Genomic DNA, 26,899 nt, shown 5'->3' with positions numbered 1-26,899 from the left:
AGCCCAATATCTATTTGCTATAAACTTAGATGAAATAACAAAAGAGTTCCAAAATGAGATTCCTTGGTGCATGACGTTTGCCGATGATATAGTGCTCTTACACACTTCTAAAGAGAACCTAGCAACAAAACTAGAAATGTGGAGAAATGCATTAGAATAGAAAGGATTGAGAATTAGTCGAACTAAAATAGAGTATATGGAGTGCAAATTTAATAAAGACTCGGTCATTGATAACATAATATTAACACTTCAAAACCATAAAATTACTCACTGATCAAAAAAAAAAAAACTCAAAACAACCATTTTTGATATCTAAGATCGATCATGCAAGAGGATGGAGAGATAGAGACTAGAGAGTTATATAACTAGAAGAATTGGAGCGGGTTGGACCAAGTGGAAACAAGCATGCGGAATTTTTTATGATAAAAGAATAAAACATTGGATCAAAGGAAAATTCTATAGGACCGTTATTAGACCACCTATGTTGTATGGAGCAAGTGTTGGCCCTAAAAAAGAAACAAGAGCAACGCCTTCCAGTAGCGGAAATAAGAATGCTAAGATGGATGAGTGGAGTGACTAGGAGGGATAGCTTACTAACGAGAGTGTGAGATAAATTAGAATTGAAAGGATTGAGAATTAGTCAAACTAAAATAGAGTATATGGAGTGCAAAATTTAATAAAGACTCGGTCATTGATAACATAATATTAACACTTCAAAACCATAAAATTACTCACTGATAAAAAAAATAAAAATAAAAAAAAACTCAAAACAACCATTTTCGATATCTAAGATCGATCATGCAAGAGGATGGAGAGATAGAGACTAGAGAGTTATATAACTAGAAGAATTGGAGCGGGTTGGACCAAGTGGAAACAAGCATGCGGAATTTTATATGATAAAAGAACAAAACATAGGATCAAAGGAAAATTCTATAGGACCGTTATTAGACCACCTATGTTGTATGGAGCAAGTGTAGGCCCTAAAAAAGAAACAAGAGCAACGCCTTCCAGTAGCGGAAATAAGAATGCTAAGATGGATGAGTGGAGTGACTAGGAGGGATAGCTTACTAACGAGAGTGTGAGATAAATTAGGGGTGACTCCCATTAGTGAGAAAATTAGAGATAATAGACTTAGATAGCTTGGACACCTATATTGGAGACCTAGAAATGCACCGGTCAAGCGAGGAAGACTAGTTGTAATAGAAGGTAAGAGGCATAGAGGGCAACCAAAATTAACATGGGATGAGGTTATTAAAAATGATTTTAAAATACTAAATAGCAGGCGAAATAGCATGTAATAGGAACGATTGGAGAAATAAAAAACTTGTGGCCAACCCCATTTATATAGGGATAAAGGCAACGATGATGATGATGATGATTGGGACTTTCGAGTATAAAAGTTGCAGGATCAACACAAGAGTTCACAATACACTCCCTATCCTATACATCCAAGGAATGGTATCTACTTTAAATTGTAATGTGGTTCTTCTGTTTCTGCAAGACATCTGAAGAAGATCAAGAAAATAAAAATAAATAAATAAATAAATAAATAAAAAGGAACTAAAACAAAGACACACCTGAAGGCGCAGGGAAAGCCACAAACTTGCTGTTATCTCTGAGTATGAAGTTCGCTGGTACAATGTCACATGCTCAGCGAATTTGGACACAAAAAATTCCTGTCAACAAAAGGTATAAATTGGTTCAATACAGAACCAAGGTTGACAAGATTGAGAAATAGAACCATCTGATTTGTTTAATTTTCAAATAGAAACAAATGCGGAGTTTAGGCATTTTTGTGCAATAAACCCCTCCCGAAAAGCCCTTTGTTCTCCAGTTTAGTCTCCTAGAAAAAGAAAAATTTTAAAAAAAAGGCAAAATACTACTGTCCAGTCAATTTGGGGTGCTCGGAATAATTTTTGACTTAATTTGAATGAAGTGGCCGCTCACAAACCCAAACATGTAGGCTCACAATTGACAACTGGACTTTTACCACTGCACCAACTTAGCCTCTCTTAAAACAAATTCGAAGGTCCATCAAGTATCAAATAAATTGGAATAATTCGGGAAGATTTTTGTTAAATCAGGCTCTAAAATAGTCATGAAATCCCACCTTCTCATCTTGATCTGCAGGAGAAAGTTTATACGGATCAACCACCTGGTTATTGTTGCTGGTAGTGAACACCTAGTTTGTCGACTGCAAAAGGCTCTCTACGATCTAAAGCAGTCTCCCCATGCTTGGTTTGATAGATTCAGCAATGTGGTGATTGAGTTTGGTTTCCAGTGCACTACTTCTACTTTTGTTCATTCTGTGTTTGTCTTGTCTCTAATTTTTTAATTTTTTTTCCCTAGTTGGTATGTTTGTCTCTATTTTCCTGGTACTATTGTCTTGATTGTCTGTGTCGATGGTATTATTATCTCTAGGAGTGATTTAGCAGGCAATACAGAGTTGAAACGACATTTGAGTCAACATTTTCATACCAAGGACTTGGGTGCTCTTCGCTATTTCCTTGGTATTGAAGTTGCTCATTCTTGTCTGGGCATCTCACTGTCTCAACAGAAATATGTCCTTGATTTTTTGTCTGAGACCGGTCTCTTAGGTGCTCGATTGGTTGATAATCCTATGGACTCTAAGGTCAAACATGATGGTGAAGATGGGAATTGTTTGCTGATGTTGGCAACACCGGCGCCTGGTTGGAAAATTGATTTATCTTACGGTTACTTGTCCCGATATTACTTCTGTTGAGTCTTGAGGAATGTGCACTGTGTTCTTCGCTAAACTCCCATCTCTATCATTTTTTGTGGTTGTAGACAAACGATTCAAGACTTTGCCACACATTACAACCAAGATTTAGAGTGAAGATTGCAACACTGACTGATAGTCTTAACACAAAATTATAGACCTCTCACCCTTGTCAAAGCAAAATAAAAGGATCCAAGGAAAGAGTTGAGTTACTGAGGAGCAAATGAACTTCCTTCAGAAAATAAATAAATAAAGACACAATCAATTTTCAATATGGATGAAGAATTAGGCAAACACTCACTGTCAACAAACAGATGTTATAAGTTTCAACTTTTCCTATTAATCATATGTGCAGCCATTTCCAATGTGCCTAACGTTAACATTAATAACTAGTTACAAACTTTCAGCCTTTCGTTGAACTCATGGTTCAAAGACGGACATAGTGTAATGGTGCGGACCCGAATTGGGTAAAATACAATAAAATCAGTTTTTAGGGTCGTGAATTTTTTTCAAGCATGCATAAAGGCCAAAACGTACCGATACTGAACATTTTACTACATAATCCACTAAATATATCATTTTAATGAATTTTCGTATTTTTTAATTTTTAAAATATCACTTAATAATAAATATTTGTTAGTACATGAAATTTAACTCGTTGTGGGTATTAAAGGCCTAGTAATTTACGCTTTTTACTAAATTAACGAGGCAAAAGAGATTTAAACATAAAATAAATGAAAATTTATGACATAAAACTCATAAAGAATTAAACAACACTTCCATGTTAGATCCAAGTTAATAGAAAAACCAATATAAATAAAAACTTACGAGGTTTGATCCAAGATTTAGCAGAAGATCTTATTATTATTTTGAGTTTTGATTTGCAAATTTAGGATTTAGAATGAATTTAGACGTGAGAGGGCTGTTAGAGAAAGAAAGAATGGGAAAAAATGGACATGATTGACTATGGCAACTTAAAAAGGAATAACTGGGCCGTTACAGCGTCAATTTGGCTCTCTCTCTGAGTTTTCCCAAGCCTCTCCGAGTCACATTTTACTTTCATTTGCACTGATATATCAGTCTGTAATGGGATCAACTCGTCGGGATCAACTCTGGCCGAGTCCGTTGTTACCGGGCAAGTCGTGCCCGTAACCACTGATATTTCAAACCATGGCTGAACTTCATAAGAACTGGATATTTTGCTGGTTGGTTCTATTTAGGTGAGTGTGTGTTCTGATACCTAATTACTCAAAGGGAACAAATAAACATGTTATAATAGTGATAAGCCATTTGAAAGCAATAACAGGCTGTTAACATCCATATGCTTACCTCAGATTTGAATGCCCTTATAGTTGAGGATCCATCTAGTGTCTCTGTAAATGATGCATAAATGGGTGAACGAGACACACTGTCTAGCCTTCGCAATTCACGTGATGTTGACCTGTAATAAAACTGCAAGCACCTTTGACTTAGATGACAACCTAAAAGTCCAAATAAATTATTTCCCTGCAACGATTGTAATAAATTAATTCAATAAAAGTTACTTATCATATGCGATTATCGAAATCATTCTCATAAAATGTATCAACCAAGTTATAAAGCAAGCATAAAAACCATATTGTTGAACCCTTTCCATAAATTTAATGTCAAAATAATATTCTTTCCTTTGATGATGATTGATATCTAATAAATTAGTTTGATTGAAGTTACTTAAAATCAAGTTATAGAGTAAGCTCCTTACCCAAAAAATGTCATAAAGGTAGCTTAAAAGTTATATTATTGACCCCTTTCAATAATTTAAGCACACTGAAGATCAACTCTGTAATTCTGAACCCTAGGAATTCAGTATCCCCAGGAGCAACATTAAAATATGACTACTTGTGGTTCAAGTAAAATAGATCTGCTGCTAGGTTAAAGGGAGGACCAAAATTAAAATATGACAACTTGTGGTTTAAGTAAATTAAGATGTTGCACAGCACAAAATGGCAGAACAGGAATAACGTTATGGGTACTAAATAGTTGTGAATAATGATTAGTTCAATTGTAGTTTAAGTTAGGAAAACTTCCACGTTCATTAGAATATATGAAGCTTACATATTTTCCCAGCATTTTTCCTTATCCTTTAAGGAAAATGCAGTTAAAAAAAAACCTTTTTGGGAGCTGTGCTTGTGGCTTTCATACATGCTTTCCTCTGTACAAAAAAAAAAAAGAAAAAAAAATTCCCCCCTTTTTCATTTCTAGCCCAAAGCCCACCCATAACCTGGTAGCTCAAAACTGGAAGGAAAAGAAAACAAATAAAATGATAAAAAAAATTGTTAGACACATATACAAATTTACATATCAATTAAATCATCTCCAGATATTGAGAGCCATTTAAGAGTTTAACCAAAAAATTACCTTCTCTCTCCCATCCTCTTTGCATGCAAAACTTGATAAACAAAAATTAAACACTATAGGTTGAAATTGATGCATTGAATTATAATATGCTAGAAATGTCAAAACTAATACAAAAGATATAATGATTACCTGCAATTTGCTGTAGATATACCAAAACGGCAATAATAGAAGCAAAAACATGACCTAAACACAAACTTTTAGAATGGTATTTTGATGCTGGGCAAAAATTATGGAACATCTAAAATGGACAAACCAACAGTGAAAAGGCTCTAGTAAATTACCTGCACATATGACAAAATTATAGCAATCCCCAAGAGGCCAACAAAATTAGCCAGGAGAATGTTGAGAATGAATGGAAGGGAATCATCGATTGTATAAAGATCAGAAGACAACCTACAGAACATATTCAATATGAAAAATAGCACAATCAAAAGTGGAGTAGTCCCTTGAAGGAATTATATGTTACCTGTTAAGTATTCTTCCACTCGGTGTCTGATCAAAGAAGTTAACAGGTGCATTTACAAGCTTATTTAGCAGTCTGTTGTGCACCTGAACAGCAGCACGTAAGCCACCAAATGCAAATGAGAATGCCCTCACTAGTGTTAGCAAGGAATTCACGATACAGAATATGCAGAGTACAACCTGTACCAACAATGACAAAAGTTAACCACAACAAATATATTCTTTTCAGCCAAGAGTCCCCTTGCTTTTTCTTTGCACTTCAAAAGTGAGATATTACAATAAAGGAGAAAGAGTAATGTCTCATTCATATTATATTAATTGCCTAAACGTGACAGATATGTAGGAAAAAGAATTATCATTTTCTTAAGTCTGTTTATTTGTGACTAACTTTCTAAGCATGCTGTCATGCCCCATCAACTTTTGTTGAGGTTGAACTATGCAGGCGCCACATGTGCACTCACTAGGCAATTGCATGGCATTAGCATAGTATGCTTATTGGCTAGTATATGAAAAATCCTACACTTATATAGACCTAGCATGGAGAATTCTAGAAGGTAGAAGATTCTTGTTTGTAAATATATTAGATAGTTTGAGAGAGTTGTAGACCTTTTATATTTTGGGAGAGTTCTAGAGAATAGATCTAAGCCACTGATCAAAATTAATCAAAGCCACTCATTGTGGAGGTGATGGCCATATAAAGTTAGGGACTCTCATTCATTCCAACTAGGTCCCAAGCACGAGAGTCCTCAGAGTTGGAGTCTGTAGCATTGTGAATACCAAGGACAGCAATAAAGCAACGTATGGATGCCTTGGAATGAGAACTGGCTACAGTCCAGGGAACCTCTACTATCCAAGGCAGAGAAGAAGCTCAGTGACTTGCATGAACAAGTGCGCTCTATTGAGGAAAGCTAATGGGTTTCGTGAACTACTAATTACCTTCTCAGAGAAAGAGAGCAAAGGGAGTGTAAATATGCAAGAACAACTGGATGATTTGCAAGAGGAGCTCACTGAGTGCAAGAGGGGTTTGTCTAGTTAGAGATTAATCCATATGATTGGGCAAGGGATGCTTCCCAGACCGACTTCTTTTTCTAGCACATAAAATTGAGGATGATATTGAAGGTGCATACAACAACAATGTATTTCAAATACACTGCTGCTTTTGAAAAGGCAGCTCTACATAGGTAAAGGCACCCAAGCCATTGAGACTCAGGATGAGTTTAAACAAGCACTTAAACGGCAGTTTTACCCCGAGGCCATCGAGGATCTGACCATGATCAAGAGCCTAAAAACATGGCATCTGCCATGGTAACAGTGAAGTGCCTTGATGATGTTAGGTGGGATGACCAAGGATGGATCACGGCGAAGGTGGAAGACCAGAAGCACAAGAAGGTTGGTATACCTAAGTGACAACGAGCACAATGATAGAGAGAGGTGCTTGTGGCACGACAAATGCAAAGATCGTTGGTGGCAGTCTAAGCCTAATGACAGGGAAAGCATTGAGGCAAGTATCAGTGCAAGTTAAAGTGTTTCTTGTGTCACAAGCCACTAGCTTACTAATTACAATGGCAGCTTTACACAATGCAATGCTGGAGAAACATTAACGTGGTGGTAAATACCTGCACCTAATACAAAGACAAAAGATCCATTCAAAGTCCTCTCACAATAATATTTCTATGATTAGAATGGAAGTGTTACAAGCCATTCTCAAACGAAGACTACAATAAAACATTCTCCAAGGACTATTCAATCCATGTTCAAAACAACCATTTCTATAGCAAGTAGTATTCATTTCACCAAGAATACTAGACTAAGAGTCCGTTTTGGATTGCTGTTGGACCACTTAAAAGCACTTTGTATTTTAAAATATTGCTTTTAATGTATTTGGTAACCAAAAAAGAACTTTGACGTGGTAGAGATTATATCTCAGTAGACCTTTTGAATGAAACAAAAAATTTTAGCTTTTAAAACTGCATCCTGACTAGAGTTTCTATATTTTAGGTAACTGTTTTTCCTTATACAATTTTATCCTTTTTAATTTCTATACATAAAGACAATTTTACCTCATCTTTTATAAAGTCCTACTATTATCAAATATACTAACACTCCATTAAAAATATTGCAAAATTAGCAATTAAAGTGCTTTAAAAATATCGTTACCAAACAAATTAAAAAGTACTTTAATTGTGAAAGGTACTTTATATAATGTATCACCAAACACCTATCATGCATTTTACTAACAGCAATTTTGTGGTTACTCTTCTAATAAAAGTGTTTTTTTTATTTCAGCAGCAGTGTCAAACGTGCCCTAACCCGCTGTCTTCCGTTTATCAAACAATTTTCCAACACTAGCTTATATTAGTTGAAGAAAGCCATTTAGAAAGATAATCACTTTGTATCTCCAAGGATTCTGAATCCAAGTGTTCCTAAAAAAGGAATGTTAAAATATGAAAGAAAATGTTCTGGAATAAATCAATGGTCCTGAATATACTTCAAGGCAGCTGAAGTTCACTACCTATCATAGATTCGAGAAAAGTGAAAATAAAATACTAGAGTATAACCAATATGGGTAAAACAAAAGGACTACTCACCAGATAAAAAGAAATGGGATACTCTTTCCAATTTCTTCCCATAGTAGAATCAACCCAATATGACAGCCACAGATCATTCCCATTACGAGAAGCTTGCATTAAAATTGCTGAGACGCATGTTACAATCGTAATAAACCAACCCGAAAATGCTGCATAATTTCTGTGGAAGATGAGAATTAACAAACTTGCAGCATAATTGATAAACAAATTGAATGACATCTAAAAAGAAGAATAAGCACCCTAAATACACTCCCCCAACCTTCAAAATCTCAAACAACATGTGTGCTGTGAAATATTGAAAATTGTTACTACTCACTTGTACACGGTAGGTTCAACTCTGCCCTCTTTCCTTAGCTCGTCTTCAATTATCTCTTGTGCTACCTCAGAAACATGTGCACGATCACTCTCTTGAACAACATTGTGTATGGCTTCAGAAGAAGTGTTTGAACTAATTTCTTGGGTTTGAACTTGAGTAGATACATTAAATTCTTTCAGTGAAGAGAATGCAAAACATGAAGAAGTTGATAAGTCAGCTGAACTTCCCACCCAATTCACATGTCCTTTGTCCATTACAACAATCATATCAGCAGAAGATATAGCCTGCCAAATGCATAAGAAGAATTTGCAACTTCATTTCAAAATTGAAATATTTTTCATGAACAAAGATGCTGATTCATGTTGTGAGGCTCATAGTCAAATCAGATTACATACTAGTATAAGCAGACAAATCTGAACTTTCATTCGGGTTTCATTGAGCAAAACACATCTCAGTAACCTCCTAAGAAATTCAGAGAATTAACCTGAACATTATGGGTACAAAGAATGCGTGTCTGTTGGTTCATAAGAGGACCAAGAATGGCGTTGTGTAAAATCCAGCAAGAAACTTGTGCATCCACTGTACTAAGTACATCATCAAGCATGAAAATATCGGATCCATGGTAGATAGCCCTGTCCATTGTACAGATCAACAACTCTTTCAAAAGATTAAAGAAAGTACTTCAAGCTGCTCCTCCATAATTTAGTCACAATGGGTATAATATATGATATTACCTGGCAAGAGCAAGACGAGTTCTCTGTCCACCTGATAAGTTGACTCCTTTCTCTCCAATATAAGCCATATCACCTCCAACCATCAGTGAAATATCAACATCCAGAGAACACACCTGTAATACATCTGAGTATCTGTTCAAAGTAAAAATAAAACACATCCACAGGTGAAAGAATCAGAAAAAGCTTTTAATATTTGTTTTTCAATTTTTTTTTTTTTTTTTTTTGGGAGAATTTCACATATCTAAAGCTTTTAAGAATTTTCATTATTTTAAGGAATAAGATTAGACAGTGGTGGAAAGAACTCAAAGGCATTGGAATAAAATATACCAAAACAACTCATCCTTTCTATTTTTACGTTTATGGAATTGCACCTTCTTGGATCGTAATCCTTTCCAAACAGAATATTATCACGGAATGTTCCAGAAAGAATCCATGGGACCTACAGCTCCAGATGGCACACGAGAGCATAAGATGATTGTATTAAGAAGAATGTAGATAAAAAATAGAAGCCTTTTCTAGGGCAAATGTATAACCTGTGGTACATATGCTATAGATCCACTTGTATGTATCAAACCACTGGTAAGCTTCATTTCTCCCAGAATCAAATTTAACAAGGATGATTTACCTGAACCAACCTGAATACACGTAGATTAGTAACAGAAAGGTGGATGCAACAGATCTGCAAATGGGAACATTCATTGTAATGATGAGGTCAATACTACCAGACATTGAAACTCAAGTGGCCAAATTGTGTATATGTTGTTTTCTCCATTTGGTATTATCTAAGAATACTTCAAAAGTTTTGTCAACAAACTTAACACCATCACATTTATTTTACGAAGAAACAAAACATTTCGAAAGTATGCTACAATCAATATAGTTAGAAGTGTCACTGAAAAACAAAAATTGTCTTTGGCCAAACCAGTTAGACAGGCATCTAGGCAATACCAAGGCAGTTGATATTAGTTGCATCATACCCTGCAAAGGATGAAAAATTTTAAGGAGAAGAAGGTGAAAGGGATGGAAGAAACATACCTTGAAAAGGGAAAGATCCTTTCCACGTAATGTTTGTTAGATTAGAAAGGAAATGAAGAACAAAGGGAATGCCAATCTTACGATTTAACCATCATACCCTTCAAGAATTAATCGGGATTTGCATAAGGCCCACAATCAAAATATCATTCCTCGGGAGGAGGACTTTGGACAATGACAATGCTAAGGCCACATGGAAGGAGGACTATCATAGAAAGGGCCATGTTGTGATGATGGTGTGTCCTATGTGGCTATGTCGTTCGTCAGGATTTGCATAAGGCCCACAATCAAAATATCTCACTCTTAGAGACTACCAAAGTAGGGATAAATGTTAAAACTTCACAGGTAACCCTTCTCAAGAACCTTATAATGCAAAAATTAACAGAGGGTGAGAATCTCTTCCCAATAGATAGACTATGTCTGTACAACAAAGCATTGAGTAGTTCTGTCCCACCAATAAACCTTAAATGCAAGGAGTTCTTAGATAAACTTCACCAACATGAAGAATGAGGAGTTCTTCCCTCCAGATAATCCTCGAAGAGAAAGAGCTCTCATCCACAAATTTAACTCTCCAACATAAAGAACAAGGAGTTCTTCCCCCACCATTCTGAGGGGAGAATTAGCTTAAGAAAAATGGAGGCATTTATAGCTTCAATGAAAATCATCAGTGCAGGACAGTGGTCAGGTGGCTGTAAGTCAGACCATGAATTGTAAGGAGTTTTTCACCTCAAATAAACCTTATCTACACAAAAGACGAATTCTTCCCCACGGACAACATTGAAGAATTCAGATTAGTCTCTCCACCTAAAAACAAGAAATTTTTTCCCACAGATAAATTCCAAATTTCTGCTCTCAACAAATTACTACATCCAACATTCTGTACACAGGCTAAGAGCAAGGCATCAAAAGGTTCCACAAACCAGGATACCAAAACAACCTTCATGTGGAGAGAGTCTCAAGGGATCCTCTAGGAAGGTTTTTGGATTGGTGGCTAAAGAGCAAGCTATATGGAGAAACAACCTTGGTATGAGATGCTCCCACCTAACTTGAAGTGAGAAATTATTGATACCTCTCCTTAACCAAAACAAGCCTATCTCTCTTCCATTAATTATATGACAAGGTCTTATTGATGAGGCGTCTCACACTAATAAATAACCACTCTGCTGTGAGTCTATGAAAAATAGCCCTCCTAGTCCAGTAAATCTGTGACCCTTTGTTTACAAGATCAAACCTGCTCATGAACAGACCAGGTGAGTCTGATTTTTGTCCCCATGAAAGATGCCTTGACCTGTTCCTACCTTTATCCTTCCTCTGCTGATTTGTCTAGGCCTAACCCCATTGAAACTAGTTGGACCCATGACCTTGGATTTTCCATGGGCACCAGATCTATGGAAGTCCCCGCCTTTACCTCTCATTCTCCAACACCATTCCCCATCACCCTCTTACTTCCCTCAATCCACTAGAACCTCTTTCACTGCAGAGAAGAAGACATCATTTTTAACCATTGCACAAAATGTTCACAACCAACAACTCCAAGACAAACACCACCAAGGACAACAAAATACATATGAAATATATATAAATGATACAGCAACAAAACTTTTCGTATGTGGAGAGGACTAAAAAAAGCTTTGATCAACAGATATTTTGTGCCCTCTTCTTCTTATGTACTTTTGTGAGATATTTTGTTTTATAATACAAACCCGTTTAATCAACAGATGAAATGTAAATGCTACATCAGGAAGACGACAACGTTGTTTGGTTCTGTGTGGTGGAGAAGGATGATAAGCATGATTTAAGAGAAGACCATGTTGGCGGAGAAGGATCAACGCAGGGTCCGAAAGAGAGAGAAGGCTGAATGGGGGGAAATGACACAAAAAAAGGGGGTTAAGGGTTGAATGGTTGATGAAATATAAGGGGATTTATGTAAACCAGAACATAAACTGGGTGGGTGACCCCTTCATGGATTTTAAGTTTTTTCTTTCATACCTGCCTCGACACCAATTAAATTCCCCCCCAAACCAATCCCAATAAGGCTAGGGTGGGCCAGATTGCCATCCCTCCTTGTTAGTCAATCCATATGCTCTGGGCTTGAAAATACGGACTTCAATCCACTAACTACGCTCTATTTAGTTCTAATCTAAGATATATTTGTTACTCGAACTTCCCTATTACTGTAGTTTACAGTTGCCAAGAACAGCTTGCGTGTCGCTGAATGTGCCCACTCCAGCATCCTCAATGATTTCTTGGGGGTGCTTTGACTACCTCACCTGCTCATTGTGAGTGCCATATCATCTTTATAACTACTGTCTGCCCAAGATAATAGGACAGGTTGTCAGGTACTTGCAAAACTGTCTGTTGTGTCTATCAAGCTTCCCTTCCAGTCATGTAATTTTATAAGGAGTTCTATGATCAGTCCTCTTGAATTTCTAACTGGTGCCATTTGTTTTTCAAAAAAAGTATACTTCCTTCAAGTGCAATTATCCTTAGGACTCTTTCCCATTCTAGAGGGGAAATTCATGTTCCACAAGGGTGGAAAGGCTGAGGGATGTGCGCTGTGTGCAGGACTTATCAATTAAAAAACAGTATGGTGGAGAACTTGGGGCAAAGATTTGACCTCTCCAATTACTGCAACCAAGGAACCTTTTGGAATGCCCAAAGTAACATGATTCAATACAAAATCTCGTTCCTCATTTTTGCCACTTGACCAATCACCAGATGCATCACGGATGATAATAGCCAAATCTTCAAAAGTGAAAACAGATTCATCAGTGGAGCATGATGATGATGGTGGATTCATAGTCTGTTCCACTTCAAGTTCATACTCGGGACAGGAGAGGAACCTGCTCAACCGCCTGGTAGATATAATGGCCTGCAATAACAAAGCAAATATGCAGAATTGCAACCAATTGGTAATGAAAAGAAATGGTTGTTTCTTAACAGTCAGATGGAAAGGGACTACTCACATCAATCAAACCATTAATAACCCATGGGAATGAATTTAGTGGAGAGATCAAACTATTAAACAGAGCAAGACAAGTAAACACCTGCAAATAACATCAGTTGTCTCAATTAACATGACAATATTATTGAAGGCAATACCGTTAAAACGATATTGAATGCAATTTTGAAACCAAGGAAACATATTTACTGAAGAAAGTTATAATACCGTCGCAGCATCAAGTTGATGCCCCATCAATGTATAAGCTCCAAATGTGAACAAAGAAAAAAGAGTTGGTGTTGTTGCCCAAAAGAATACACACCATGCATCCAAGTACTTCCGCGTCTAATAGAAAAAATGTCAAAAATTAAGATTGAATGTTTGAAGAGTATGGACATTCTAAATATTGTTATATCATTGCAATCACTCTTACGAACTAAGCATAGTTTCTTACTGATAAATGTAACACTTCTGAGGATCTTGTCTCCATCAACCAACTACTAAAAAGGAGCTCCCAGCCATACATTTTCAAAGTGCGAATATATGTCAAAAGTTCTCCTGTCCTTCTTATCCTGCCAAAGAGTAATTGTGTTAGAATATAGAGATTATGAGTCAAACTAATTAGAGATTTAGGGGGAATAGTAAGAGGCCATGCACCCCAACATCCAGAAAACACAGTGGAAATGTGGAATTAACAGTAAGTTGAGAGTTCTAATTTTGTTGCATGAATGTGAAAAATAAAAACCCTAACTAGTGAGTTCTAATTATGTTGCATCAATCATCGGGTCGACGGGTTGAAACCAGGCCGCGCGGCCCAGAACTATATTTGGGCCACAACATCACAAGGAGAAAAAATCAATTTGCATGTGAACTTTACCAACCTAAGTATCTTGGTTCTTTCCTTAAGATATATTAGTCTTTTGGTATCTTGAGGAAGACGTACCACAGAGTTGGTAATAAGCATTGAAATTTAGAAGCAAAACAATGTCCTATTATTATTGCAAACTCCTATAAAATATACATACCTCTCGTCCTTTTGCTCCATCATTTTCTTGGTAGCACTTGCAATACATTCAGCAATCCATTTATTCACTGCACATAATAAATCTATAATGTTAATAGAGATTTGCCTCCGGTCCTGGAAATAGAAAGTCTACAAATTGGAATGTGACATGGGGACACTATTACAAGTTCAACAAGGTGTGGATGGGGATTTCTCTATAAATGGTTCATGAAATTAGTGTGTCAGCCTAGATCTCTAGAGGTTGCTGATCATATACAATGTTGCCATGGGGTTGTGGCAACTTGATGTTGTTAGGAAATCAAGTCTAGTACTGGCAAATTCCTAAACAAAGAGTGCATATCTGGAGTGTTTGGACGAGAAATAAAGGCTTTGCAGCAAGCTGAGTTGTACTGAAACAGAAGTTTACGAGCATGCGACTTGGTAGTAGTTGAACCAAAACTTCATGTGCAAGTTCGTCCTAGTTGTTTTGTTACACAACATAGAACTGGTGGTGATAAGTGAAGATTGAAGATGGAGATGCGTTGAAATTACACGAAGTATTCATCAAGCTCTATCACATACTAGGAAAAGTAAAAAGAAACCATAGCAAACATAGGAATCTCGATTAGTTAATTTATTAGATAGCTAAAATATCCCATGATATAAAGCTTGGAAAGAAATTAGAATTAGTGAAACCTTTGAAAATTACAAAAATGTCAATAAGAAAGTTAAAAAAGAAGGAAGCGAAGCAAAATATAGAGCAAATGATGCTTTTTATTCTAAACTAGGCATAAAGGATGGGAAAAGAATATATATGAACTTGTTAAACTAAGGGATAGGAAAACTAGAGCATATTAACTGCACTAAGAGTGAAGATTCAAGGGTTTTAGTAAAAGATGATGAAATTAAAGAATGATAGAAAAGTTATTTTGAGAAATTGTTAAATGAAAATCATTCAGAATTTTAGGCTCAAAGAATGTAGTAACCTTAGAGATTAACATATTTTTCCCTAGAGTCAAGGAGTGTGAGGTTATTTTACATGTATGATGGACAGATTGCTGGAAGTGCTTTTTAGTTATGTTAGTTAATTACTTAATTATTAAATTTTAGTTATAGTCTGTTTTAATTTAAAAATTAGTTAAAGTTTGGTAATTAGTTTTTCAAGACCTATTCATTCCCCCTCTAGGTCTAGATTGGGCATTGCGCTTACTCTACAACAGAGCCTAGGTTTTTGGTACTTAATCCTTCATTTGACAATAATAATGCTAGTAAGTTCTGTTTAGCAGTACTAAATTTAGGCATAAGCATATGGGTTTTATTGATAGGTGTCAATCTATGCAACTTTTTCCATAAATGTTTGAAGTCTGGTAGCCTTGTACCACATAAGAACCAATGCATGATTTTGTCCGTCCAAATGACCAATTTTAGATTAAAAAAACCATACATAGATGCAAGCATGCATATATATGCATGTATATGTGCAGATATGCACACGCACAAGAATGAATGGGTATTATAAGTACAAAATCTGATATCAGAACAAGTACGATCTGCTTATCACAGTTTTAGTGATAAGTTAATCACCATTGCATACTTATACCTGGTATTAACAAGATGGTTATTGTGATTCCGGACAAAAAAGCATATTTGACTTGTGTATACAGTAGATACAATGCTCCTCCAATTTGTAAAGGCAAGCTGAAAAAAATGCAAGAGAATTATAATGTTCAAAAGAATCAAATACAAATTGTTAATATCATAATTATATAGGCTTGCCAAGATTTATGATACACAGCGAGGAAAACCTAGTGGCTACCATACAAAGAAACCATATATGGGTACCATGACATCAAGTACTGATATATAAATTTTACTAAATCAAGCCTATAGCTTGCAACAAGATCTAATATTGATTGGACAGAGAGCCCTGACATCAGCTTCATAACTTACACAATTACAAGTGATAAAACATGCCAAAGTTGGGCACTTGCTCAGTATGACCCAACTACAACCCAGGTAGGCCACCGCCACTTCTGTGTTATGTGGAAGTTTAGGGTGCATTTATGCACAAAGAATTTTTAGAAAATGTGTCCATGAAAGCTTCCCCTGGTTATAGCATTTATGTATTGAATTATACAAAGTGTACATCAACAAGGTAGCAATGATGTATATATATATTTTATTTTTTATTATTATTATTTTGGGTTTTGGGGAGGGAGGGGGGAATGAACAATAATGCATTAGATTCAAGAGAGGGAAAGTCCATGCCTAGAAAGGACATATTTATGACAATGACACCTAAAAGGCTTAGCCCAACAACTGTTATGAAATAACTACAACACGGAACTAAATCACAATGTTACAAGCTGAATATAACATTATCCTCAAGGCAAAGGTCTTCATGGAACTTTATGCAAAGGACCTGTCAAATTATTACACCTACACCTGTATAGTTGTCCGTAAAGACAAACGTATTGCTCTCCACAAACACTAGGTGCAACCCTTCAATCTAGAGTCTAGATATAGGGAAAAAAAAATTGCGCTCAATCTTGTGTAACATACTACATTTAACATTTACATTTTTTAATGTCACAAGTTTGCTTGTTTTTGGAGGGCCTTAGATCAACACAATAGAACAAATATATATATATATATATATATACTCCCTCCGTCCCAAAATTCTTGTCCATCTTTCTATTTTGGGATGTCCCAAAATACATGTCTCATTCCAAAAATGGATGTATTTTTTGCATAATATACCTAAACTATCCTTTTCACATTGACTTGTGCACTAATTACGGAGTATTCTTTTGCCTTTTAGCAAGGGTAACTTTGAAAATTCACCCCACTACCATAAAAAGTTGGAATCCCCAAAACACCCAACAACTTTGGGATGGAGGGAGTATATATATATATATATTACAGTTAGTCAATATAAGTGAGAATTTTCTGCAAGTGTCAAAGAAGGGTCGTGCATGAGCGGATAAGGGGATAATAGGTCCCCGAACAGCCAATCATCATTAGGCAGAACTGTTCTACATGATTTAGTGTTCCCAACAGTCGCAAAGATGATATGATTTCTGTAATTAAAAATCAATTTTTTTGTTGGCATCTGCATTAGCTGATCGCCAGAAATGCACACTAGAAGTATCCTACATGGCTTCTTACTAATCTTACAAGGCATCCTGTCCAGGCCTTCATACACACACGCAACACACTCAAAAAGAAAGAAAGAAAGATATATATATATATATATATATATATAGAGAGAGAGAGAGAGAGAGAGAGAGAGAGGAGAGTTGGCAAATAAAAGAAAGCCGCGTAGGCCATTACATTATCCCTTTAAACATGCTGAAAGCTTTAGGTCAATAGAGTGATATTTCATTAATGTGTCATCTATTATCATTGATAAAAAATTGACAACTGACTGAACTGTCACCTAAAAATTCATTGAGCCAAAAACAACCATATTAAAATAAAAAATGCTTTTGAGAGTAGTGGTATATTTTTTATTTTGCTTCCCAAAAAAGGAATATGTATGGTGTGTATAAAGTTTGATAGAATTACAAAAGTAAATTATACCTCCACAAATCAATGAAACTACTACACAAGTTGAGAGTTCGATCAGCATCTACAGACATGAATGTTTGAATTTCCCCTTCAGAAAATTCTGACCGTTCTGCTAGGCTAACACGTAGGCACTGAAGAATGTGCAAGTTGAAAATTGAAAATAAGCAATAAAGTTCTGTAACAGAAAGAAAACTAAAGGTGTAAAGAAATACACAAGAGTACATTAAATTCAAAAGAGTAACCTTGAATAAATTTTCAACAATTGTACCTCATAGAATAAACGTTTTTTTATTGAACAAGATATATATAGCTCATATGTGGATTTGAGTTATTCACAGGAAGAGTAAAAAATACAACACAGACAAGTGAATTGAGCATTAAAAAACAAATATGTAGCACCACTTAAACCTTTTGGAAGCACTAAAATGCAATGCTGCTGTTATACTAGTTCTGTTACGAAAAACGCAGTGAACCCAAGATAATACCAAGAGTCACAACAGAAAATAAACAAGCCACACACAAAGAACACAACAGAATTAAACGTGGTTCGGCAAAGCCTACATCCACGGTAGAGATCTGGCAAAAGTCTTCACTATGCAAAAAATAGGAGACTACAAGTTTCAGCCCCACTCTCTTTCTCTGCGATTTTCAGTGTCTCAAAATCTCTACTCACTCCAAACCCTAAACGCATTTATATATCGGGCTACAAGAGGGTACTAATTAGTGTCCACGACCCACACAAAGCTAATCGTTGCGACCCGGCACCAAATTCGGGCCACAACATGACAAGTTCCAATCACTCAAGTAGCAGTGAACACTGCAATTAATGTAGTGCCTCAAGCATATATATGCATTATTAAATTGAACACGAAAACAGTTACTTTGTTTTGCATGAAAATAATGTCACCACTGAAAAGTTCAATTCTGAAAATGGGTATATATATTTTCTCTCTCAAGACTATCACTTGATCGAAAGGTGGGCTGCTTTTGGTTCGAGAAGCTGATGCACATATCTCCTCACCCATTTTTTATTTTAAGGTATAGATTGGATCTTTAATATATATACATGTATATGTATCTCTCTATGTAACAATGCAGTTTGATGGTCACATAGAGAGAGAGAGATAGAGGGAGGTAAGATTTGTTTGCATTTACTGTCTCTAGGTGATTACTGCTGGTATTACAGTTGACAATATATATATATATATATATATATATATAACTGGTTAATTTGTGTTTGTATATTGATTTTCAGCCTCAAGCACACTTGATTCTCTTTCTCGGCACAGTTGATTAAGTTACTAATTACTCTTTCTTAATTCTCTTGCTCTGTTTTAGGTTATTAAGTCACGTGTAGTCAAATTTCTACTCAAAACTAGGGTTGTAATATGTGTTTATGCCATGAGTCATTTGTCTATAATACCAAGAAGGTGATGGAGATGAAGATCGACGAAGACATAGCAGAAATCTCTTAACGTCAATTACATATCTCGGTTAAGGAAAGGTGTGACCTTAGAGACCATTTATGATCTTGGTATGAACCTTAAAAGGCTTCTAATATTGTTTGAAACATTTTGGACTTGGACTTTTCAAAGAGATTAATTGCAATTTTGCAAATTTCAAACAAGGATTTTTACAAAAACAGTAAGGTTCAATCAAAGTCTCGATAGATTGAAAATTTCCAAAAGTTTTTAGTGAGGTGTAGAATGCTTTGATTGAGGTGTCAATCCATTGAAAAACAATGCTAGCAGTCCTCGACTGATCAACTGGCGCGAAACATTTTTGACAACTCTTTCAAAACAGAATTTTAAAAGGATTAATCCTCCTATTTCACATAGTACTCCTATATTGGCTATATATATGGGCTTATAGTCAGTCTAGGGTAAATTTTTTTATCTCTCTTCAATCTAATGAGATAATTTATATTTTTAGAAAAATAAATCTTTGAGATCCAATTAAGGGTTTGCATACACTATTCTATATATGTGATTGAGAGATTCAAAGCAAAGAGACATCGGAGAGAATGAAATAAAGCATCAACCGAGAAATTATGAAGATCAAGGATGGAAAAAACATTGGAGAGCAAGTTTGTGAGTGATTAAGTTTGTCTATAGATGGCAGGAAAGGTCATGGAGGATCTTCTTCTGAGAGTATTGGCATGTGGTAACTAGAGGATTCTTGGGGTAGAGTCTGGTCAACCTAGTTGTAACCCTCTCTATATTGGATTGTTCATGACTGAACCATGTCCCGTAATTTTTCCTTTTCTAGGGTTTTTTCACGTAAAAGATCTTGCATCTTTGCTTCAATTTATTTTTGTGTGATCACAATTGAGAGACGTGTGATCAATTAACAACTGAAAATTGAAAAAAGATTAATAAAGATTTGAAAAGTAAGTTATTCGCAATGAATCATGAGACCTATTCACCTCTCCCTCTAAGGCTAGCTAAGCACCGATAATCTGACCTATCAAAGCATTGGATGCCAGTCCTACATTCCTCAATTAGTGTATCGAAGCACATCAATTGTGGATTTCTCACTCTGTAACTTCTGCTGCTTTAAAGATGAAAAGATATATATTTATTACTATATATATATATATATATATATATATATATATATAGAGAGAGAGAGAGAGGGAAAGAGGTCTTGATGAAGGAGAGGATGGTGCTTACGGAAGTATGTGATGGAGATGAGAGAGAAAAAGGAAAAGACAAAATCGCCATTTCACATTGTTAAGTGGGAATAATTGTCATTTTTCTGTACATAAAGACATTTTTGGGATTTAACAAACAACTTTAATGGACCTAACGACCAAGTAATGACAGGGGACTATATGTAACTTCATGAAAATCTCAAGGGATGTTGACCACATCTTTTTTAGAACTTCAAAAAACTCAGGGAAGGTTTAGGGTGATTTAACCTTTATTTTATTATGTATATATATATGATATTATATTATTATTTATACTAGTCCAATTTGGCTCCAAAAGTCTTGATTGTAGCCCAAAAACTAGCCAAATTTTAGTCAACCTAGAGTCCAAATTAATCTCGGCCCTATTAGACCGAAATTAGCCCGAATCTGTGCCCAAGTAGTGGCATCCAGGCCAGCCACCAAGCCCAGCAAGCGGGCTGTGCATTGGCTAGGCATATTTTTTAGGCCCAGCCCGGCCCATTGCCGACCCCTACTCAGCTTGCTACTGTCACGAAAAGACTTATGCAAGGAATGAATACAAGTTGTCAAATTGTTCTTCTGCCTACATAAGGAGTAATTGTCTTCTTATACATAACCATCTCCTTTAAAAAAAGCAGTCCAGAACTAGGCGTTCTTTTCAGGATTAGGAGATGGCAGAAGTATGCGTTTTTTTTGGACCTGCTGTATAGACAGAAAGGTGTTGGCAGAGGTTGTGATGACATTTTGTGGATCCCCTCCACTCATGGTAGATTTGGAGTACGATCCATGTTCTTGTGCTTGTCTAAATTTGCCGGACAAGATTTCCCATGGAAGTGTATTTGGCGCTCTAAAGCTCCTCTTAGAGTCGCCTTCTTTGTTTGGACTGCTACTTGGGGAAAGATTCTAACATTGGATAATCTGCGCAAGAGAGGTAATACCATTGTTAACTGGTGTTGTCTTTGTAAAACAGATGGTGATCCGTGGACCATATTCTTATGCATTGTCCTGTTGCGTCTGATTGTTGGAATCTCATTTTCAGTATTTTTGGCGTTCAGTGGGTAATGCCTAAGCATTCTATTCAATTAATTAACGCTCGGAGAAGATGCCCTGTTACTGGTCATCCTCATGATTTTTGGACGATCGTCCCACACTATTTGGTGGTGTACTTGGAAAGAGAGAAATAACAGAAATTTAGAAGGAAAGGAATCGTCTGTAGCAAACTTAAAATCTCATATTCTTCGTTCTCTTTTCTGTTATGTAAGAGGCAGCGCTTGCTCCTCGATTGATGATTTTTTTGATCTTTTGGACTCTGTTGGTCCTTAGGTCTTTCGTTTCTGTGTATTAGGGACGCGTTCCCCTTTTGAACGCTTTTCTAATATATTTTTACTTATTAAAAAAAATAAAAAGAGCAGTCCAGAACAAAATATTCCTCCTTGTTAAAATCAAGTTATCGGAAACATTATCTAGCAACCTGATTATCACATAACACCCCATAGGAGTTTTTCAACCGTGTAGAATACAAATGACAGCTTGTAAAGACTGATCATAGTGAAAAGGAATAGATCCCTATCTAGGGATCCGTAAAGCAAATTAATGACCAGTGCATAATAATATCAAATGGACTACATTATATAAAGTTCGTGTGAGCAACTTATATAGAAAACGAAGGAGATTAACCTTTTGATAGATAATAGTCATAATACCAGATCTTAGCTTTAACTTCAGCTTGGAAAGATGAAAACTATACTGTGTATCAAGGAAGGACCTGCACCATTGAGCAAATACTCTCAAAATCTAACAGCTGAATACAGTAATAGTGTAAAGAATGCATAAAAGAGAAGACAACATATGCACATATATGACGGAATTTACATAACATGACAGGTCTTATTACAGCACACTCAACAAGACTGTATAAAATCATCTGTGAAGCTACACAATAAAGGGAAGAATAGCAAAAGCATAATGAAGGAAAAAATGATAAAGTGCAGCAAGATGTGGAAGTCCCCGGAGGCCTAAAGAAAAATAAAGGAATGAGAGATGAGAGAAAATAGAGTGATGCTTACAATATAAAGAGGCATCACAATGATCACATGGTGATAGATGCGCATTGCTGTATGGAGGGACGGCTCTTCAGAGTTTAGACTCCAAATTAGACAACGAACGTTACCTCTTATGGTCCAACTCAGGCTTGTGGTATGTGCACCCATCAACATCCCAGGGAAGCGAGTAAGGCGTCCAAGCCATACCTCAGTCTCCCTTTATCTTTCTCTCACGAGAAAAGACGACAGAATAACAATGACGGTACTCAACTCATATCCTAGACCACAAGCATTGTATTCACGGTCTAAGCTTGGGGAAGGCAAGTATTAGCATTCTATTCTCTAGTACAGTGATCACACTCTACCATGGTGCAGCATGCCCAGGACCATCTTACTAATATTGAGTAATCAGGTTGTCTTGACATGGATCAGGACATCAGGATCATGTGCACACAGCAGCTTGACCACAACGATTATGGTGTGACCCCCATAGCATAGTGTCATACCCTCATACAGGGATTTGGGATGATGGTAGCATGGTCGTTGGAATTAGGGGCCAGCCATGTGGGAGTAAGCGAGGAATGACGTCTCAGAGGACACTCTACCTACTTACGTCAATTATGGTGAAAAGGCAGGACACATGGCGAGCTCAGAGAGCCTGTATGCCAGCAGTTGACACGTGTGAAGGTGTTATAAATTGGTATCAGAATGTCAAAGGCGGAGAACAAGCATCACCAGGATACTGCCTTTGTCCTGCCCTTCATTCTGTCCTAATTCTTCCTCATTCTCATTCTCCTAAAAGGCCCTCATATTGAACTGTCGTGAATCACGTCCTCCCCATTTCTTTAACAAACTTCGGACCCAGAAAAGCATAGGGATTCATTTAACTTATTCTTTACAACTTGGTTTTAGAGGTTACATATTAGTATATTACTTCCATAAAATAATTATTATCAAGTTGTCTTTATATATTCTATTGTATAATATTCAACTAACAATTTTGAATAATTAACTTTATTTGCCATATGTTAATGAAATGAATATGGTCGAAATATGAATGTGAAGATGGATTAGTGATAAGAGTAGAAATGGTAGGATTCGTGATAGCAACTACATTTTAAAAATGATTGAAATAGCACTCTTTGGAGATAAAATGAGAAAAAATTTACTAAGATGGTTTGGCCATGGCTAAAGAACAACAATTGTATCAGTGAGAAAGAGTAATATGGTCCATATTGTGAATGATGCAGAGGGAAGCAGAAAGCCAAAATAAACTTGGGCTGTGATAATAAGGAAAGATATGGTAAGAGTATGGCTTAATTGAAGTATGCCCTAAGAAAAAGAATGAGATTTATGTAATCGACACCAAAAGTCAGAGATAACCGACCCCGGAAGGTTCCCAGGGGACCAGTTTTTGCTAACAAGCTACGTTAATTTAAGTTTGATAAATTTTGTTGACTATTCATAATTGGGACGACAAAAATTATAGTCAACCCTCCTTTTGTACATCCGTTCTTTATTCTGTTGCAAATACAATGAGAGTACCTCCCTATTGGTGGAAATGGTATACCATTAATTTGAGGATATTTCATTTCCAAAGGAATGAGATTCCAGATTCCAATAGTGCACACCAAACATGAAGGTGATGCCCACTTCTACCCTCAAATCCAGCTAACTAAATGCATCTTGTGTGTGATATAAAAAAAGCTTGAAAGAAAGAAACCTAAGTCACTCTGCATTCTACTTCTTTTTCTTACTCTATTCCTATTTTTTTTCTCTTCTCGGCATTCATCCTTCATCAAACCAACCAAATTCTAATCATGCAAATTAAGTCCGACTAAGTACCCTTTTGACTCAGACTAAATTAAACCAGTAATTCAACACACAAAACTAATGAATATGTTCTTTTCAGTTTCTTTTATGACAAGACAAATGTTGGTGTTTTTCACTGTAGAATAAGTTCAAAAGTAATGGTTCTAAAAAATTAAAAAAAAAAAAAAGACCAGCACCTAATCACAAGAATCAGAAAGGAAATAAAAATACACAAAAAATCAGAGTTACTTTAGGACAGATACGAGGCCCAAGGATATTGCAAGAATATAGCCATCGAAATGCTGAGAACCTGATTAAAATAAAAATAAAAACAAAACAAATCTGTCAATATAAGTTCACACGAGTAAAAGATCTAATCTCAATTATCAAGCATATCAGTTGCTATTTCTTCAACAAATGAGTAAAAGAACTAATCAAATATATATACCTTGTTGGAGAAACTGAATGAGCTTATTGAGAAGCAGGGGTCCAGCAAAACCAATACAATCATTAAGCACCTGCAAACAGTTCAAATAGTGACATTGTTCAACATTCTAGCATTTGACAAAATAACTCTCCATTAAGTTGCACTAAATAGATTGTAATTTAAAAGGCAAAAGAGACTCGAGAAATTTTCAGATATCAAATAGCTAGAGCATGTCATTTCAACCAGCCCTAATAAATGAACAGAATCCAATGATAATATATTCAATAAAAATATCTGATATAAATTCTCTCCCTATCAACTATTGATAATTGACATGTTTTAACTGTGCTGACAAAACCCCGTTTTGACTCAAGTTGGGACATTTCCACCAGAATCTACCTTTCCTTACTTCAAAAAGAAACTCGAGAAGAAAGTGAACTGTGTATGTGTTTTTACAACCTAATATAGAGCTATCTCTCTATTATTCTTCCACACAGACCCACACATTCAGACAGTCCAATATATTAGACTCACAAACACATAAAAATTGCAGTCATCTCCTACTCAAATTGCAAGATATATGAGAAAATAAAGGGAAGAAATGCAAGAAATAAAAAGAACAACCAATAAAAATACAGGAAATGACATTGAGACATTAGGGAAACTAAATTGAAAAGTCTACCAATAAAGGAACTTTATCACCTGAGAAAAACTATTATTAATCCATATTCCAATTTTTTTGTAAAAAATAAAAAATTAAGTTCTATAAAAAATTAGATGTATTTCTATATTTTTTAGAAAATGGTTTATAAAAGTCATAGTCAATGAAAAATTTACAAATTCACAGTTGACCTTATTCTTGGTGCAATGGCGAAAGTTTTGACTGAAATGTGTGTAGACACAGGTTTGAGTTTGACTGCAGAATTAGATCTGTTTTCCAATCTTTTCCTGCCAAAACCTTACTTAGGAGGGATCAGCACTGGGTTAATCTCTCCCTCTCTCTCATAAAGACATATACCAATTTGCCTCTCTCAATGAATCTCTCTTCCTCCTCTCTTTCCTCTTCACACCAGCAACTGTCTCTGATACACAGCATGTGTATACGAGCATAATGTTAAGCAGTTAATGACTGATAAATGAAAGTTGTGGTGAGCAATGTGCACTTCATACAAGTTTGAGAATCATAAAACAGAATAACTATCAAAAAATAAATTTCTTTTTTCAAGTGAGTGACTTTGTTACATAGAGAAGAAATATGAGCTGTTTTGTATTTTTCTTCTTCTTTTCTTGTTTTTTTATATTTTTTCCCTTATGTTGGCTATCTAGCAGATGGGAGGGGGAAATTAACTAACAAAATATCATACCTTTAACAGACCTAGACAAAAATATGGCCATCCATATGCAGAAAAAATTGCTCTAAACAAGGAAGGATGGGGGAAATTATTTCTTCGTTGAGCTTGCCAACAGCTTAGAAGCGTAGAATGGCAGGATGAAGGATCCATATCAACAGGTATTTGAAGCAAATCTTCAAAGTCAAGCTGCTTTATCACTCCACGTTCCATCACAGATGTGATAGATTTGAATGCAAGGACATGCCAATAGCTGAGAGAAGTTCCCTTTTACAACCAAGCCAAAAAAAAATCAGTTTAAAAAAAAGAAGGTAAAGAAAAAGTGTCATACCACTTTCAAATTTAAGCTTTAAATGCACCTTTTATACATGCAACACTCCTGTAATTGACCTTATATTATAAATGCCGGAGGATATTTGCAAAAACAAAATAGCAGTTACCTATTGGAATTGGCAGATTAAAAATTTACATATAAGAAGCTAACAGTTTGTAAGAGTACATAGAAAGCTCATATGAAAGACAATGCCAACCAATGCAACAATCTGGACGACTCTTGTAAACGATGAAAAGAATTAACTGAATATGCAAGAAGTAGGCATGGTGTGCAAGATCATATGTCCTAATACCATGGGCAGCCCTTTTATGATTCACTTGGGTGTTGTGAGCTTTTCCTATGGATTGAGCAGACTTGAAATACCATCTCGAGTCCATTCTAGCTCTAGTCTAGACAGAAACAAGGCTGCATTACATTTTCATACAGAAAACCTTGGCCTGCTGGTGCTGAACTTCAAAACCTGCTGCCGTCAAGCCATTTT

General features: G+C 35.9%; 1 protein-coding gene across 7 annotated transcripts in view; it reads right to left on the bottom strand.

The window, feature by feature from the left end:
• Positions 1–26,899, bottom strand: part of LOC132284322 (ABC transporter C family member 13) — a 45,703-nt gene that overhangs the window by 4,346 nt on the left and 14,458 nt on the right. For 6 of the 7 annotated variants that reach the window (XR_009472248.1, XM_059786417.1, XM_059786412.1 and 3 more), the window contains 22 exons: positions 26,100–26,351; positions 24,757–24,826; positions 24,558–24,618; positions 22,132–22,219; positions 17,796–17,914; positions 15,814–15,911; positions 14,236–14,302; positions 13,665–13,782; positions 13,439–13,555; positions 13,236–13,316; positions 12,887–13,141; positions 9,771–9,872; positions 9,609–9,676; positions 9,238–9,369; positions 8,988–9,135; positions 8,504–8,787; positions 8,188–8,347; positions 5,604–5,779; positions 5,419–5,530; positions 5,267–5,320; positions 4,070–4,192; positions 1,578–1,676 (listed from right to left, as the gene is read on the bottom strand). Coding sequence is in view for 6 of the 7 variants with exons in the window: in XM_059786417.1 (XP_059642400.1) it covers positions 1,578–1,676; positions 4,070–4,192; positions 5,267–5,320; positions 5,419–5,530; positions 5,604–5,779; positions 8,188–8,347; positions 8,504–8,787; positions 8,988–9,135; positions 9,238–9,369; positions 9,609–9,676; positions 9,771–9,872; positions 12,887–13,141; positions 13,236–13,316; positions 13,439–13,555; positions 13,665–13,782; positions 14,236–14,302; positions 15,814–15,911; positions 17,796–17,914; positions 22,132–22,219; positions 24,558–24,618; positions 24,757–24,826; positions 26,100–26,351 (2,784 nt within the window). In the remaining variant the exon portion in view is untranslated. The remainder of the gene's footprint in view (positions 1–1,577; positions 1,677–4,069; positions 4,193–5,266; positions 5,321–5,418; positions 5,531–5,603; positions 5,780–8,187; positions 8,348–8,503; positions 8,788–8,987; positions 9,136–9,237; positions 9,370–9,608; positions 9,677–9,770; positions 9,873–12,886; positions 13,142–13,235; positions 13,317–13,438; positions 13,556–13,664; positions 13,783–14,235; positions 14,303–15,813; positions 15,912–17,795; positions 17,915–22,131; positions 22,220–24,557; positions 24,619–24,756; positions 24,827–26,099; positions 26,352–26,899) is intronic. The other variant, XM_059786414.1, reaches the window with a different exon arrangement.

Source organism: Cornus florida, unplaced genomic scaffold (genome assembly GCF_030987335.1).
Source record: "Cornus florida cultivar Cherokee Brave unplaced genomic scaffold, ASM3098733v1 CherokeeBrave_3.0.0_Hap2_Chr11, whole genome shotgun sequence".
Lineage (NCBI taxonomy): Eukaryota > Viridiplantae > Streptophyta > Magnoliopsida > Cornales > Cornaceae > Cornus > Cornus florida.
This window is presented reverse-complemented; position numbering and strand designations above follow the sequence as displayed.